Source organism: Miscanthus floridulus, chromosome 8 (genome assembly GCF_019320115.1).
Source record: "Miscanthus floridulus cultivar M001 chromosome 8, ASM1932011v1, whole genome shotgun sequence".
Lineage (NCBI taxonomy): Eukaryota > Viridiplantae > Streptophyta > Magnoliopsida > Poales > Poaceae > Miscanthus > Miscanthus floridulus.
In genome coordinates this window covers 92,704,240-92,720,513 of record NC_089587.1, presented here as the reverse complement: position 1 = coordinate 92,720,513, position 16,274 = coordinate 92,704,240, and the positions used below count along the sequence as shown (strand labels likewise).

Sequence of the window (16,274 nt, the reverse complement as noted above, 5' to 3'; positions counted from 1 at the left end):
GATTATAAGAGCGAGCAACATCCTTTTTATAGGTAAGAGAGGAAAATCAAACTTTGATATGACAAATAATAGTTGAAGGTGTAAAAGGACTTTTTCCCGGGGGTGTTTGGATCCTTTCGTTTAGAGGAATTGAAATCTATTTAATAAATTAGGCTACTTGGCTTAGAATTTGACATTCCACCACTTTTCAAAGTTCACATATAAGCCTATATCAAATTCATAGGGTGGGAGATGGAAATTTATTCTATAGATCATCATTCTATGTATCTACTTTGCAACTTATAACACGCTCTTCAACTCTCTCCCCTACGGTAGAAATGCAACACATAACCATCTCTCGTATAACCAATAATAATATACAAATATATAATCCATATAAACCATTCTAGCTTAATTAACATATGTCTAAATTAGGATTACTAAAATGAATTTAATTCCAAGGATCCAAGCGGGCCTGCAAAATTCATGTAGTTATTAGTTTGGGCGTGTGGGCCGATCGTTCAAGCTAATGGAGAAGATCGACTAGTAGCCCCTGCGGATGGGCCGCGAAACTCACCTGAGGCTGGCAACCCAAGAAGGCCCCCGCCGCGGCGGCCGTCGCCCATCGCCCATCGCCCAAAACGACGCACGCGCACATCCACTATCCCCGGTTCAGTCTCGCCTCCTTCCTCCCCTCTCCTTCCCACAATCGCACGCCACTGCCGCAGAAATCCCCACCCAAATTCCCGTCTTCCCCCGATCGCCGCTCTTCTCGCTGCTCGTAAACCCTAGACCAGCCGTATCTCCGCCGGTGTTCGCCCGTGCGCTGTCGTGCCCGCGCTGCCCCCGTCGGCGGCCCGCGGCGCCGCGAGCCAAAACCCTAGCCGCCGCCTCCAGATCCCGATTCCGCAGGGAAGCGGGAGAGGGAGGGAGGGCCGCCCCGCCGCAGATGGAGCCCGCGGGGGCGCGCAAGGAGTGGCGCGCCGTCCCCGACTCCTCGCTCCGCTCCAATGGCGCCGAGGTAGGCCCGCGTCGACGCTCCCCCGACAGCACAAAACCCTCACTCCTCCCACCACCACCGTCCGTACCCACTACCCAACTCACTCCCTGCTGTTGCTTCGTGTTCAGGATGCAGCGGAGCACGGGAAGCTGGGGCAGCAGGAGGACCGAGCTATCTACGAGGTGCGTGCGTCCCTTGCCTGCTTGCTCTCGCGACGCGCAAAATGCAGCCTTTTTTTCTCTCTCTTCAGCATCTCTTGCTGCGGGTTGGTTCCCCCCGTGGGCGCGTTGGGGATGATCGCTTTCGGCGCTGTGCGTGCAGGAAGGGGCAGGTGGACTGGAGGACTTCTGCGCCATCACCATTGATGGGAGTGGAGGGCTCAGCGAGGACATCCTCCAGCAGCGCCTGCAGAGCCTCTCGCGGCAGCGGGAGGAGCTGCAGCAGGTCGAGATTGTGCTGCGTGCGCAGGCCATCGCGCACCCGCAGATCATCGAGGCACAACAAAGCTTCCAGGCTGCTGCCAAGGAGCATGCCGCAGCTGTGGCAAAGATCAAGGTTGTTCCTTCTGCTTTGAACTCAGTGTTTCTCTACTACCAGTACCTAGCTCAAATAAGAGTGTGCTTCACTTGCCAGTAGTTGGAGATGACTTGGCTAGTAGTACTGTTGGTTTTCCATATTTTGACTTTTCTGAAGGGGCTGGATGGCCAAGCACCTTTCACTGGTTGAATTGTAGTTTTGACATTGAAACGGCTGAACCCATGTCATGCTGGTGGAGACTGTAGCTCTGTTGGCATCCTTGTGCTTTGTAACATGTATGCTGATGGACAAATAATTTGATTAGCGGTTAATGCTCAGCACACTTAAATGATGCATTGTTCTCAGTTCTTTTTTGTCTGTATAATGATAAGACACAGGGTAGCTTCTATAAAACCTCTCTACTATTATTGTTCTGATTTCATGTTCTTGCTGCTTACATTGCTTAGTTCAGTTCATCCAATTACCCTGGGATTGTCTGGTCCTTATTTGAAAATAATTTTGATGTTTGGATTGAACAGGAGCAACTGCATGAGCGGGAGCAGTACATTCTTGAACTAGAAATGAAACTCAATGACAAGGATAGAGAACTAAATGCTCTGAAGATCGATCATCAAACGGTTAGTGTTCTTAATTTTATGTTTTGCAATCTTCGTGGTAAGAGGAAATGAAAAATGTCTGTCATCTTTTTTGTTTCTTTTTTTAATCAGGTGTGGGCAAATCAAGATCTTATTAGAGAACAGACCAAAGAGCTGGCAACTGTCAGGTACTATACGTAACTTCTGCAAGTAATTGGTATGGTACCAGATTTCACTACTTGGAATAGTTTTTCATGGAGTCAAATCTTTAAAATTCTATTTGACATTCAAGTTTCCGGGGACGTATGTGCTGTGGACTTGTTAAGTTGCTCTGACGGGCTCACGGAATTGTGCACAATGAGGAAACTGTTGATTTACTTACTCGTAGCTATTCACTATCAGCAGCTTGTTTGTCATGGCTGGGCCTATTGGGCTCCTTTCGGCAGTGTGCCCATTAGTGTTAGGGTTAATTAGAGGTATCTTGCTTAGGGGTCAAGTAAACCTCTCTATACAAGGGAGAGAGGGGAGGAGATATATCCATCTAATCAAGCAAGAAGAAATAGATCTATTATTCCATTCCACTTCTCCTATCCCTGCCCTTATGGTCCGGCTGCTGCTTATCGGCTGGCTGATGTCAGGCTGCTTGGGTTAGGGCCATCTAGATCAACATCCATAACATTGTTGCAATTAAAATGTATGCTGAGTGTTTCTAATTTCCTGCAGAAGGGAACGTGACAACTCTGAAGCTGAAAGGGCCCAACATCTTAAACAAATTCATGAGCTCCAAGAACATCTGCGGGAAAAAGAAAGCCAGTTCCTTGCATTAGAGGAACAGGTATTCTTTGCTAGTTATTTCTGTTCCACTTTTTATATAGTACATGTCATGTCTCTATGCTTACACTGTCACTACATTAGCATTTTTCCTCAAACTGGACACTCTCTCTGATAAGTGTACTGTCCTGGTTTGCTTGATCTCTCTGGCAGTAGTTTGCATACCTTTCAATTTTCAAATCACTGGCATGCTAGCTGCCTGAAATGGATGCACCGTTCACTCGTTCAGTAATATCCTGATAATATGTGCCGAGTTACATACAATATGCAGCATTTCCAGGCCCATTCTGGTTGCACATCTCTAAATTATGTTGTTATATTTGCTCTCTTGCCACAAGTGAAAATCAAGCTGTGGGCGAGTGTTAGCCTGTGTTTTTTTTGTGTGTGTTGTAACCTTGTGTTCTTAATGTAATGGTTTACAGCTCTCCAGCATATTCGAGAAAAAAAGGATCTTAGGCTGTGGCCTATGGCACTGTTTGTTTTAGTTTTCTGTACTGATCCCTGAGTATTGAAAATGTCATTTGCTCTGTTTCAAAGGCATTGCCTGGACGAACCCAGCTTGCCTTGGGGATCTAGTTACTCCTTGTCGCGTTGGAGATAAGGCGTACCCAGGTTGCCTTGTTGCCTTTGAAACCATGGCCATTTGGTTATAGGAGAGTTTCTTCTTGAATACTCAGCGTTGTTGGATGATTTCTTTCTTAAATTAATGATGATCGAAGTGTTGTTAGCATTCTAAATTCAGCTGCTTATGGATAGCCACATTATTGTTTCCAGCATAGGGCTGCTCAAGACAACATTCTTTACAAAGATGAGCAGTTGAGGGAAGCCCATGCTTGGGTTTCTCAAGTTCGAGAAATGGATGCTTTGCAATCTCAATCCCTACAAGTTGAGTTACGTGAGCGCATGGAGCAATTTAATCAATATTGGATTAGCTTCCAGCAGCAGGTAAATTTAATCAATATTGGATTAGCTTCCTTTATTACACTAGTTTTTGTTATATCCCCTTCTGTTAGACTAGAATTTCACTTCCTCGTGTTTTTCCACAGTATGCTGAAATGCAGCGGAGCCTTCTCCATACAATACAACAACTCCAGCAAGAATTAGCTGAGGCAAGGGAACGGTCTGGTGCACAAACAGATGGTCCGCAAGTTTCTCGGGAGGGGTCAGCTGAATCATCACATGTTCAAAGCATAGCAAACAGCGTGGCTTCAAATGGTAGCGCAACTGCAGATGCGAACCAGCAATTGTTGAAAAATAATGGAAGTGTGGATGTCTCTGTTAAGGTATTACTCCCTCCATTCAGTTTTACCCGGCGTGAGGGCCTCTATTCCACATACCAAGACACGTATTAATTCAGCGCTAGTAAACTCCGTGCCAAAAAACCTGCATGTCTCTTGGCCTATCTGCTGCACGCCTTTTCCACTTCCAAAAAAACTCAGCCAATCTTCTCTCGTTCAGCATGCCTCGGAACTGCATGTCGCTTAGTTTTTTTTTAATAATGCATCGTAGTAATGACATTGGCCCCCCTCAAAACTGCACCACGCCTCCTATTGTGGTCAAACTAGAAAAAGCTTGAGCGCCTGGTATATGGGAACGGAGGGAGTAAGTTATTTCAGTAAGCAATTTATTTATCTGTCAATGGGAGGGGAAAATTGAATACTGTCACTGTTGTTTGGGTGACTTAATCGTTGTCCGCTGCAATCATGATGTCTTCTTTTTTTGTTTTATTATTGCAGTTCCTCCATGGCTATTTCAGTACCTTCTGTCCTTACTTTTGCTTTACCTGCTTTCTAAATCTTCATGTTTCAATTACTAGTTTTGCAGCAACTTATGCATTTTATGACAATAACATACCATTTGGTAGAACATACTTACGAGATGTGTAACAATTTTTTTTTTCAGGGCAATAATGCCTCAGCTGTACCTGTTCCATCTCTACTGGGAATAGGTGGTCCGGCTGCGCATATTGCTGCGATGCATTCTTTTATGATTCATCCTCAAGGCATTCCTCAACCTTTAGCATCACCCAACTCTGCCGTTCCTCAGTTTGGCAGTTTTCAGTCGCAGTCTATGATTCAACCAAACTCACATTGGCCAAATCAGCAGGTAAATTACTTTCTTGATGAAGTACTTCACACATTATAACATGCAGTGCCCATTCTAAGTTTGGAATTAATCTGTTCTTGTTTAGGAAGTACAAAATGTCTCACAACCGCAAGCTGAAACAAACTATCAGACATCCCAATCAGACCAGACTGCATTACAACAAGGCTCTATTAATACTGATGATCTGTCCTCAAAGCCAAGCCAGGGTATCCATCCAGACCATCATAATGCTCATGGGAAACAACAGCAGAGCCCTGCAAGTGCACCTACCGAATCAACTCATGAACTAACAGTTAGTCCATTTTATATTTGTTTTTTCTGTAACTTGGAATCAATTCACGAACTTATGGTTATTCCCTGTTACTTTTTTGTTTTTAAAAAACACAGGTTGTTGAAACGAATGTAGCTGAACTTGTAGCTTATGATGAGCAGCAAAAAGCCTTAAAAGAACAGGATTCATCGTCAAATATGAACAGCCATATTGGAAGAGTTGAGCATCAAGAGCAGAATACTGAATCAAAGGTTTCTATGGCACTGTGTCTCTTGTACAGTTTTTCGTTCTATGTGAGTGTCTCACATTTTGTTCGCTCTTTTTAAAACCAGGATGAAAGAGCTGCATCTGACAAGCAGCCTGAGCCTGTATCTAGACAGCATAAACCTTCGAACTTTCCTCCGTCAACTACCCAGATTCACTTGAAAAACAGTGCAACAGAGAATCCTAATGCTGTAAATCAGGTTGATACAATGAAATCAGTTGCCAGTGGTTTTGGTTCACAATTACCTCGTGTACCAAAGGAACCTGCTCACCTAGATGAGAGATCTCTATTGACTTTCATTGTACGTGCAGTTCCTGCTGGACCTGAGGGTGGAATCAGGATTAGTTCAACTGTGAGTTATTTTTCATCCACGTTAAGATGCTATATGGTAGAGAATAAGTTCTGATTCATGTGCAATTTTTCTCTCAGCTGCCAAATAGGCTTGGGAAAATGTTGGCTCCTCTTCACTGGCATGACTATAAGAAGCAATATGGGAAGCTTGATGATTTTGTGGCTAGTCATCCAGAGGTTTACTTGAACTTAGCAATTTAGTCAATCTGTAGATACTAGATCGTTTGTGTTGCTGACAAGCTAATTGCCATGCAGCTGTTTGTGATTGAGGGAGACTTCATTCACCTTCGTGAAGGAGCACAACAGATCATTTCTGCTACTACAGCTGCTGCAAAAATAGCTGCTGCTACAGCATCTTCTGCCCCTTACTCATCCTTACTGCCTTCTGTTGCCGTTACTCCTGTGGCACAAAACACTCGGCAAAAGAGGGGGCCTGCAGTTGATTCCAGATCATCAAATGCAATTCCCTCTGGAAATGGCTACACAGATCAATTTAACATCATTCAGGGGGTTAGTGACGTAACAATTTCAGGCAAAGTAAGAAACACCCAAGATAATGGCTTCTTAGATGAAGTTCGAACTGGGCAGCCATCTATGCTCACAGCTGCTGCCAATGGTGCAAGACACGACAAAGGTGCAAATAATATCAGACATGGTTATGCAGGAAAACAACAGGGGAGGTATGTTTCCATTCCTCATGTGTTGTCAATGCTGACACATGTTTTTAGGATGCTGACAGCAGTGCAAATCTTTTATATTCCAGGTCAACTGGGGCGGCATACCTTTCCAGAAGATGAAGTAGCTTTCACTGGGTACATGGACCATATTCTTTTGATGGCCTTCTATACCCTGCATGATGTTTGCACTTTGACTTTCCAAATTAACCTGCTTCATTTTTTTTTGACTGATTTGATGGCCTTAACTTATCGAAGACTTTGAGTTAGCTTATGGTAGTATCACATTACAGTATTATGTAGTTGGTGTTTTGGAATACTCCCTCTCTCGGCCTGTCCTGAAATATAAGGCATGCACTAGCACTATTTCATCTAACTTTGTTATCTTTGACCAACAATTAGTCTAATCATATGACAAGTTTATACTACTAAAGTGATTACAGTGGATTTGTATTTAGAAATACTTTCTAATGATCAAAATTTTATTTTATTGACATAAATTACATAATACAAGAGATTAGTGGTCAAAGTGTGATCTTGAAGATTGCCAAGTCAAATTGCGCCTTATCATTTGGGACGGAGTACTTGGTTCTACACCATTTAAAAAAAAAAATCTTTGCAATTTTTCTAGGCCAGTCTGTCTTACTTGCTTTGCTATATCATATTACAAAATGTCTTGCATGAAGGCTAAAAATAGTTTGCATATTTGCAACATCTTACTGGCCTTGCCTAATCGTATTATCATGTTTGTCATACTCCATTCCAAACTGTAAGTCGTTTTGGCTTTTCTATATACATAGTAGTATGTATCTAGACATAATGTATATCTAGGCGCATAGCAAAAGCTATGTATCTAGAAAAGCCAGAATAACTTGGAATGGAGGGATTAGCTGATAGATGTTTGCATTTTGCAATATCAACTGGTCTTGCATCTTCATCAAAGATACTGCTGGTACAGTAGATGTATACTACCACTCAAGCCTGCATCAAGCTGAGTTACATCACTATTTTGCTTGTAGATGCAATTGGTTTTTGAGGGTGGTGACACGGATGGACACCATACAAGTGGCAATGTTTTGGCTTCGAAATGGTCGATGCTGAAGATGACCTAGATTAAAATTATGCTAGATTTATTTTCTTTTGCACCATTGCTCTTCACAGCGCCTGTATGGGGGCCTCTTGTTTTGGCAAAGCTGTACTGATATCCCTAGCCCAAGAATCAGAAGCCTGCTGAAGTTTTGCGATTACATAGCTCATGTGTGCTTGTATTGTCGTGCACTTGGAATGATGTGAATGTTACAGCGAATGTCCGTCACCGTGATGTCACTGGGAAATGTACTAACATGTTGGGCTCACGAGCTGTGGCATGGTCAGTCCAAAGTTTGGTATCAGCATTGACGTTTTTCACACATGGCTGAGAATAACCAGGCTGTATGGTCGAGCTGGACATACGGCCCTAAGCGTCACCTGAACATACGGTAAGTGCAACAACAGGAGCCTTGAGTACCTAATTATGGGCGTTGAGACAAAACCCACTGATCTACTCAGGGAGTGTTCGACTGTCATTATAAGTCGGTTTATAAGCTATGATATAGTATTTTTCTTTTTTAATAAATTAGCCATACAAATCAGCATAAGTGGCTTTATGAGGAGCCATTTAAAATTTTTTCTAATGTAGGAGTTATTTAAAATTTTCCCTCGGCCTCGCTCGTTTTCCCTCCCATTCTTGCTCGGATGTCGGATCTTTGCTTGTGCTCTCCCACCTAAGCGCTCTCCATTGCACAGCTGGCCTCATGTGAACTGGCCTATTCTTTTCCTGTTGGCTAAGCCCTTTTGGTAGAGCTCCTGTCTATGTCGGCTCCTGCATTATAGCGGAACTGTAGTCGGAGCAGGGGGAGAGAAAAAAAAAAGGCTCCACCGACTATAGGAGAGAGGGAGAAAAAGAGGTCATATGAACAGTGCTATATAAACAATAGCGACGTCAGAGAAGCTGGAGCCGATGGAAGCTCTACCAAATGGGGCCTAAACTTAGGCTCCTGACCTTAGCCGCTCTCTTGGTTGGGCTTCGTCCTTCCCGTAACCTCCATTGTCGCGGCCTCCCTCCGCTTGAACTTCGCTCTCATGGGTCATCGCCATTGCTGTCGTCTCCTTCGTGGCAGACCTACCTGAGCTCCACCTCCTCACTAGATCTCTACCCAAGCTTCGCCCTCCTGTCGCCTCCATCGTCTCACTGTAGTTGCGTCCTCCTCGGTGGCGGAATCACTTGTCCTTGGCGCCGTCTTGCCTGACGTTAGCCTCCCCATCGCCTCCTCTGCCTGCCCACCTCTAACTCCCCGACCACCTCCTACCAGAGTTCGGCCTCTTCCTCAAGCAGGTGAGCATGTGACACACCAGCGCCCCCATCTTGCATACGTTAGCAGGCATGCGCCACCACTAGCCCCTACTGCCTCTTGAGTGCGCCGCCATTGCCTCTTGTCTTTCTTTTCGAGTAGCGTGGCAACTTTGGCAGGTGTGCGCCGTCGTTGGACCCTCTACTCTCCTATGTGTTTTGATAAAAAAAATGATGAAACTTGCTGGGCATCCGGGGAAACTGGGCACATGTTTATGCAAAAATGATGGAATTTTATATGCTCTTAGGACATTGGCATGCGCAATTATGTTTAATTCTAATTTTGGTTGATGCATTTGGGTTGCACACTGACGAACTACTCTTTTCAACCGAGATAATTGGATTGTGCAATGATGAACTACTGTTTTTGATTTATGCTGACTATATTGTTCTTATAGATAGCATACAAGGCTCTCCACCATGGACCATCGTCAATCCCAGGGTGCGGCCTGGTGTGGAAGGCATCAAGATCTTCCTCTGGCTAGTGTTATGGAGAAAACACTGGACGTCGGACCACACGCAACGGCATGGTCTAAAAGCGGCAGAGCTCTGCTACTTGTGCGACCAGGAACTGGAGACAATCGACCACCTAGTTGCATCATGCTCTTTCTCACGGCAGATCTGGTGGGGCATTCTCTCAACACGTGGGCAATCCATGCCACATGGAGTCGCCGGGCAGATGGTCCTTGACTGGTGGAAGGCTTGGCCTGCGATCTAGGTTGGAAACAGAAGGCGTGGAGCCGACTCCCTGTTCACCCTGGTAGCTTGGAATGGGGGATGTTTCCGAGGCACGACGACATGGCCCCGTTCACGTGCCCTTAAACCCGGCTTGATTCGTTTCTTTTTCATCTGGAACATTGTTTTTCTCTCATAAATTCATCCAGATTCCTTTAGATTTCTCCAAATTCCTCCAAGCGAACGGGCAAGCTCGCTCGAATCAGGAATGAGGTAGGTTGTTTGTTATTACATGAGTAATAGACCTAAGATGCTAAGTACACTAGGGCGGCTCGGTCGTCATCCTAACCCCTGTAGGGTGCTCGACGATGGTGTCGTTGTAGCTTCAAACCTCTTCTATCTTAAATGAATGATACACAAACCTATTATGTATTCGAGAAAAAAGATGGATGATATTTTAATAGAGTTTTCTATTGAAATGTGCAAACCTTAAATGAAATTTCTAGTATATTTTGAATCTTACTAGATACTTGACATAACGGTAATGATAGGATGCGGGTGTCCGTCCCTCTAGACGTCCCACACCCGCACTCCGCTTGCTGCTTCAGAGCGCGCCTGCACTCCGCCTCTATATCTCCACAGAAAAAGACAGAGCCGCTCGTCTTCTCAAGGTAGCTGCGCAGGGCCACTCACCCGCCCGCCGCGGCCTTCTCTAGCGCCGCGGCGCCACATCTGCGCCCCATCCCTGGCTGCTCCACGTTCCGCGCCATCATCTCGCGCCGCGCCCCCATCCGCCTCGCTCATCGCGGAAGGTGAGGCATGCGCCAGCGCCTAGGGAGGCCTGCGCTTGGGGAGTCCTAAGGAGGCCTGCGCCTGCAGCCCCATCAACCTCGTTCGATAGCAGAAAGAGGAGGCCTGCGCCTGCACTTGCGCCTGGGTGTATGCTGGGCCGTTGACACCCCCTTGACTAGCGTATGTTGTAAGCGTATGTTTCAAGTGTTTCAGATATTTCAAAGGTATGTTGCAAGTGTTTCGTATGAATGTTGCAAAAGTAGATCGTGATGTGGCATATGTTGTAATGGCTCTATATGTATGTTGCAAGAGACTGTTTCAAATGTTTCATCTGTTTTTTCAAACATATGCTGCAAGTGTGTTTATTTAATTGTTGTATATGTTTCACACATATGTTGCAAGTGTTTTATCTATATGTTGCATATGTTTTGCATTGGCTTTTCGAATGTTTTTTGCAAATGTTTTAGAAGTATATTTCAAGTGTTTTATCTGTCTTCAGAAGTATGTTGCAAATATTTCATCTGGATGTTTCAAAGATCAGGTGTTGCATATGTTGCAATGACGCTGATGGTTGGCGGACAGCGGCCTGCCACAGGGCTTCGGCTCCTACCTTGCGCGGCGTACCTCGCCCTCTCCTATCCTCTCCTCTCCCTCTCCTCCCACTATCTCGCCGCGACAGTTCGAGCTCAGTAGGAAAACCCTACCCGACGAGCACGCAGACGACAGCGGTGGTGCTGGCCCCGGGTGGGTCGATGACGGCGTGATGCCCGCGTGATGGCCCCAGAGCAATACACGGGAAACCAGCAGCGCGTCGAGACGTGGACGTCCGGCAGGACGTTCGGACGCTGGTAACGCCCCGTGACATAATTATTCATATCCATACAGTATGTGTAAAGTAACGAAGCACTCTAAAAATAAAATACGCTCAAAAGCTCTCCAATTGAAAGGCAACGATATATGCAAATCAAAGCTTTCGAAGGTGCGCGACAGGAGCGAGGGCTTTCTTCCAGCGTTCATGGCTCACGCACTCACGCGGCGGAGAAGTGACCCGCACCCGCTTGTTGACGCGCTCGTTGACGCAAACACGGTGGAGTACAGCTTTTGAGCAGGAGCAGTACACACCAATTCCGCCTCTTTCTCTTCCGTCCCCTTTCCGCTCACTCACTAGTACTAGCCCACCTTCTCGCACTCCTCTCGCTTCTCACGGCGAGAAAGAATCACCATCCCAAGAAGGCCGCCCATGGTCTAAAAAAAAAAGGCCGCCCATGGCTGAGTCACTGCTTCTCCCCTGGGTGCAAGGCTTGGTCGGCAAGGCGGCCGACGCGCTGGTCCAGAGGGTCACCAGCATGTGGGGCGTCGATACCTATCGCCGCAAGCTGGAGCGACAGCTGGTGTACGTGCGGTCCTTACTAGCTGACGCCGAGGAGAAGGCCGAGGCGAAGACTGAGGCTGGCCGCGCCGTCAAGGCGTGGATGAAGAAGCTCAAGGCTGCCGGGTACGAGGCCGACGACGTCCTCGACGACTTCCGCTACGAAGCTCTGCACCGGGAGGCTCAGGCCGGGGAGTCAACGGCACGCAAGGTACTGTATTTCTCGCGGGATCGACTTGTGTTCCATCATAAGGCGAGCAGGGATCTCAAGGACGTACTCGACAAGATTGACGAGCTGCTGGCGGAGATGAACACTTTTGGTCTGCTGCAGCGCGCGGAGGCGCCACAAGTTCTGTATCGGCAAACATACTCTGCAATGGATGAGTCTATGGAGATCTTTGGCAGAGACGATGACAAGGAGGTGGTGGTTAATAAGTTGCTGAACCAGCAAAATCAGCATTATTATGTGCAGGTGCTGCCCATCATTGGAATGGGTGGTTTGGGCAAGACCACTCTAGCCAAGATGGTGTACAATGACCCCAGGGTTCAAAATCACTTTGACTTGAAGATGTGGTACTGTGTGTCTGACAACTTTGAAGCCACAGCTATCGTTAGATCTGTCATCAAATTGGCTACAGATGGAAGGTGTGACCTGGCTAATAACATTGAGTTGCTGAGAAGAAAACTGCAGGAAGTCATTGGCCAGAAAAGGTTCCTGCTGGTTCTTGACGATGTGTGGAATGAAGAGCAAAGCAAGTGGGAAGACGACCTGAAGCCTTTACTGTGTTCGTCTAATGGTGGATCAGGAAGCATGATAGTTGTCACAAGTCGAAGCCAACAAGTGGCCTCTATAATGGGTACCCTTGCACCCCATGAGCTAAAATGCCTGGGTGAAGATGATTCTTGGACATTGTTCTCAAACAAAGCATTCAGTAATGGACTACAAGAGCAACCAGAGTTTTTCACAGTTGGTAGACGCATTGTCAACAAGTGCAAGGGACTGCCTCTTGCTCTCAAGGCAATGGGAGGCTTGATGAGCTCAAAACCAAGAGTGCAGCAATGGGAGGACATTGCCAAAAGAAATTTGGGCGGGGCCAAAGATGAAGTGTTGTCCATACTAAAATTGAGCTACAGGAACTTGTCATCTGAAATGAAGCAATGCTTTGCATTTTGTGCAGTTTTCCCTAAGGACTATGTGATTGAGAAGGATATGTTGACCCAACTATGGCTGGCAAATGGTTTTTTTCATGAAGAAGGAGCAAGGAAAAATTTGTTGGCACAGAAAGCCGAATTTGTTTTCAATGAATTAGTTTGGAGATCTTTTCTTGAAGATGTGAAAGAGAGACAAGTTTTTTATTCTGGAAGGTACAAGACAGTTGGATATAAAATGCATGATTTAGTGCATGACCTAGCAAAAGATGTCACAGATGAATGTGCATTTGCAACAGAGCTGATTCAGAACAAAACATCGATAAAAGATGTATATCACATGCAAATTTCAAGAGATGAATCGAACGAAACTAGTGGATTACTGAAGGGCACGTCACCTCTCCGTACTTTATTAACTCAATCAAAGCACAATGATCTTAAGGAGTTAAAATTGATGTCATTAAGAGCTTTGTGCTGTAAAGATCCTTTTATTATCGACAGCCGGCTTATAAATGTGGCACATTTACGATATCTTGATCTTTCTTTGTCAGATATTGTTGGATTACCAGATTCATTATGCATGTTATATAACTTACAATCGTTGAGGCTTAATAATTGTGCAAGGCTACAATATTTGCCTGAAGGTATGGCAGTTTTGAGGAACCTCGAGCATCTTTATCTTTTGGGGTGTGAGAGTTTAAAACGGATGCCACCAAAACTTAGCCTACTGCATAACCTTCGCACACTGACAACATTTATTGTGGACACTGAAGATGATTGTGGAATCGAAGAGCTCAAAGACCTGCGTCAGCTTGGAAACAGGTTGGAGCTGTACAATTTGTGTAAAGTAAAGACTGGGTCAGAGTCCAACATCCATGACAAACAGAATCTAAGTGAATTGTTGTTGCACTGGGGGCGCAATCTATCTTATAATCGTGCAAGTGAGGAGGTCAGTAATGCGGAACAAGTACTAGAATCACTTGCACCTCATGGTGAGCTCAAAGTTTTGGAGTTACATCGGTATGTTGGCTCAGAAATCTCACAGTGGATGAGAGACCCTAGAATGTTCAGGTGCCTCAAGAAACTCCACATTTCCTGGTGTGAAAGATGTAAGGAGCTACCAATGGTATGGTTGTCATCCTCTCTTGAGGAGTTGTTTCTATCAAGCATGGACAGCATGACCACATTATGTAAGAACGTTGATGCAGAAGATGCAGGATACAATAACCATATGCAAATTTTCCCAAAGTTGAACAAGATGGAGCTTTGGCATTTGCCGGAGTTGGAGAGATGGGCAGAAAACAGTGCAGGAGAGCCTAGCAGGTCGGTGGTGTTTCCCCTGCTCAAAGTGCTAAGAATCTATGGTTGTCCTAAACTCACTAGTCTTCCGGAGTGTCCATCTCTCACACGTCTATATTGCTGCACTTCCTGGTCGATAGGTGTTGCCCCTTCCTCGTTGAGAAGTGTTGCCCCTGTGACTGTGAGCATGCCCTTGGGCTTGTGGCCATCTCTAGTGCACTTGGAAGTGGGTGTGTTATCAGACGTGGTCATTCCTCTACAGAACCAGCAAGGCCAAAGCCAAAGACCCCTAGACACCCTACAAAGTTTGAAGATATACCATGACGACGGCTTCGTATCCATATTTAACCAGTCCACATTGCAGCTCGGGCTTAAGGATTGCTTTCCCTTCTTGGAACGGTTGGAATTTGACTCATGCTCCAATATTGTCTGCTGGCCAGTGGAGGAACTCCGATGCTTGCCCTGCCTTTGATCTCTGTATTTTTTGGGCTGCAACAAGTTGGAGGGGAACGGCTCATCATATGAAGAAATCCTTCCACTACCCCAGCTTGAAACGTTGCAGATAGCTTCTTGTGACAGCTTGCTGGAGATTCCAATGTTGCCTCCCTCCCTTGAAGAAATGGGGATTCGCATGTGTGGAAGTTTGCTGGCGCTTCCTTCAAACCTTGGAAGTCTGGTCAAGCTTAGGAATTTATATTTGTTTCGCTGCGATGGACTGAAAGCACTACCTAATGGAACTGACGGCCTCACTTCTCTTGAGCAGTTGACGATCAGTGAGTGTCCAGGGATAGAGAAATTTCCTCATGTTCTGCTCCAGCGGCTCCCAGCCCTCAAATACCTACACATAGAGGGCTGCCCCGACCTGCAGAGACGTTGCAGAGAAGGTGGTGAGTACTTTGACTCAGTGTCTCCTATTCCGAGGAAAACCATTCTATCAGTAGAATCCGAGCTACAGAAGCCCACAGGCTTACAGTGCACCGTCTGCTTTAAGAACCCTTACTCAGACATGAGGTATTTATGCTCCCACATGTACATCACCTTGATTCCATTATCTTGTTCAATCGTTCTGGCATCAATCTAGTGTACAGCTTCGTTCTGCTTTTTGACACTTTACTCGTGTAAAATAGAACTGATCTATGTTTATCCGAATGCATACTCACTCCCTTCTTGTCTGCTATACTTCAGTATGTAAGACTATGGGATTTAACTGGGCTTTGATGGGAAGCAGCTCTCCACATCAGCCTACATGTCTCTGCCTTTACACAGCAAGACTATGAGCCAACAATTCTCATTCCATTCTGGGCTAAAGAACCTGAATATTGACTGGCTAATCAACCAAAACAACATACAGAGGTAAACTTCTGGGCTCGGATCCAATAATTTCTAGTACTTCTACGCAACTGTGTTGTTTGAATGTGAACCATGCAAATGCATGATTCTGTCCATAAAAGCTCTTATCATATGTAAATTGCTGTTGGGATAAGGTTATGTTTCCTTCTGCCGTTCTGCATCCTAACTCTCAAGTTTTAAGAGGCAGGGCATTTTTTGTTTCCTTGTGGTGTGCTTATGTTGGCTCCCTTAGCATTTAAATTTTGTAAACTCCACGCCTTTTTCTACTACCTTTGGTTTACATAATGAAATGCACGTTGAATTCATTGCTTCTTGTCAATGTTGTGATTCATGATTGGAGGTCCTTAATTTTTTTGTATGTCCTTGTGCAGCAGCATATGGCAATTGTGTACTGACAAGCATAAAAAAAGGAGTGAAGACTGAAAGAGACTTATCTAGTTTAACATGCTGAACCTGGGGATAACGAATCTACTTCCCAATATGTCAAAATCAAGAACAAAAGTATGTTCTGATCATTCAGTGAAATCAGCCAGCCTGTCATCTAACAATAACAAGCAAATGACTGAGAGAATTAATGTAATTCTGCATAAACACTTGTATTATCGACAATATCAGTACTGCAAGAATAAGAAATGTTTCTTCACGGCTACTCCGTTAGAAGA

General features: G+C 45.3%; 1 protein-coding gene and 1 pseudogene across 2 annotated transcripts; both read left to right on the top strand.

The window, feature by feature from the left end:
• The first annotated feature begins 636 nt into the window (after window positions 1-636).
• On the top strand, window positions 637-7,904 carry LOC136476989 (uncharacterized). 2 transcript variants are annotated; one of them, XM_066474982.1, is made up of 17 exons: window positions 637-1,000; window positions 1,108-1,161; window positions 1,301-1,534; window positions 2,035-2,133; window positions 2,224-2,279; window positions 2,815-2,926; window positions 3,697-3,867; window positions 3,969-4,205; window positions 4,825-5,028; window positions 5,114-5,320; window positions 5,416-5,550; window positions 5,632-5,916; window positions 5,994-6,092; window positions 6,171-6,425; window positions 6,504-6,595; window positions 6,679-6,727; window positions 7,609-7,904. In XM_066474982.1, exons 1-16 carry the CDS (start codon window positions 929-931, stop codon window positions 6,710-6,712), a joined length of 2,346 nt encoding a protein of 781 aa, XP_066331079.1. In that variant the 5' UTR covers window positions 637-928; the 3' UTR covers window positions 6,713-6,727; window positions 7,609-7,904. The 2 variants fall into 2 exon arrangements, with proteins under 2 accessions (XP_066331079.1, XP_066331078.1); XM_066474981.1 differs by having other exon boundaries at window positions 639-1,000; window positions 6,171-6,595.
• A 3,673-nt stretch (window positions 7,905-11,577) lies between these two features.
• LOC136476985 (putative disease resistance protein RGA3) lies at window positions 11,578-16,259 on the top strand (annotated as a pseudogene).
• Window positions 16,260-16,274: the final 15 nt, after the last annotated feature.

Excerpts from the sequence above, each read along its gene's own strand:
- LOC136476989 (XM_066474981.1), top strand. The coding sequence starts at position 929 with ATGGAGCCCGCGGGGGCGCGCAAGGAGTGGCGCGCCGTCCCCGACTCC. Across the intron at positions 1,162-1,300 it reads AGGACCGAGCTATCTACGAG|GAAGGGGCAGGTGGACTGGA; the intron begins GTGCGTGCGTCC and ends CTGTGCGTGCAG. Across the intron at positions 5,917-5,993 it reads GAATCAGGATTAGTTCAACT|CTGCCAAATAGGCTTGGGAA; the intron begins GTGAGTTATTTT and ends TTTTTCTCTCAG.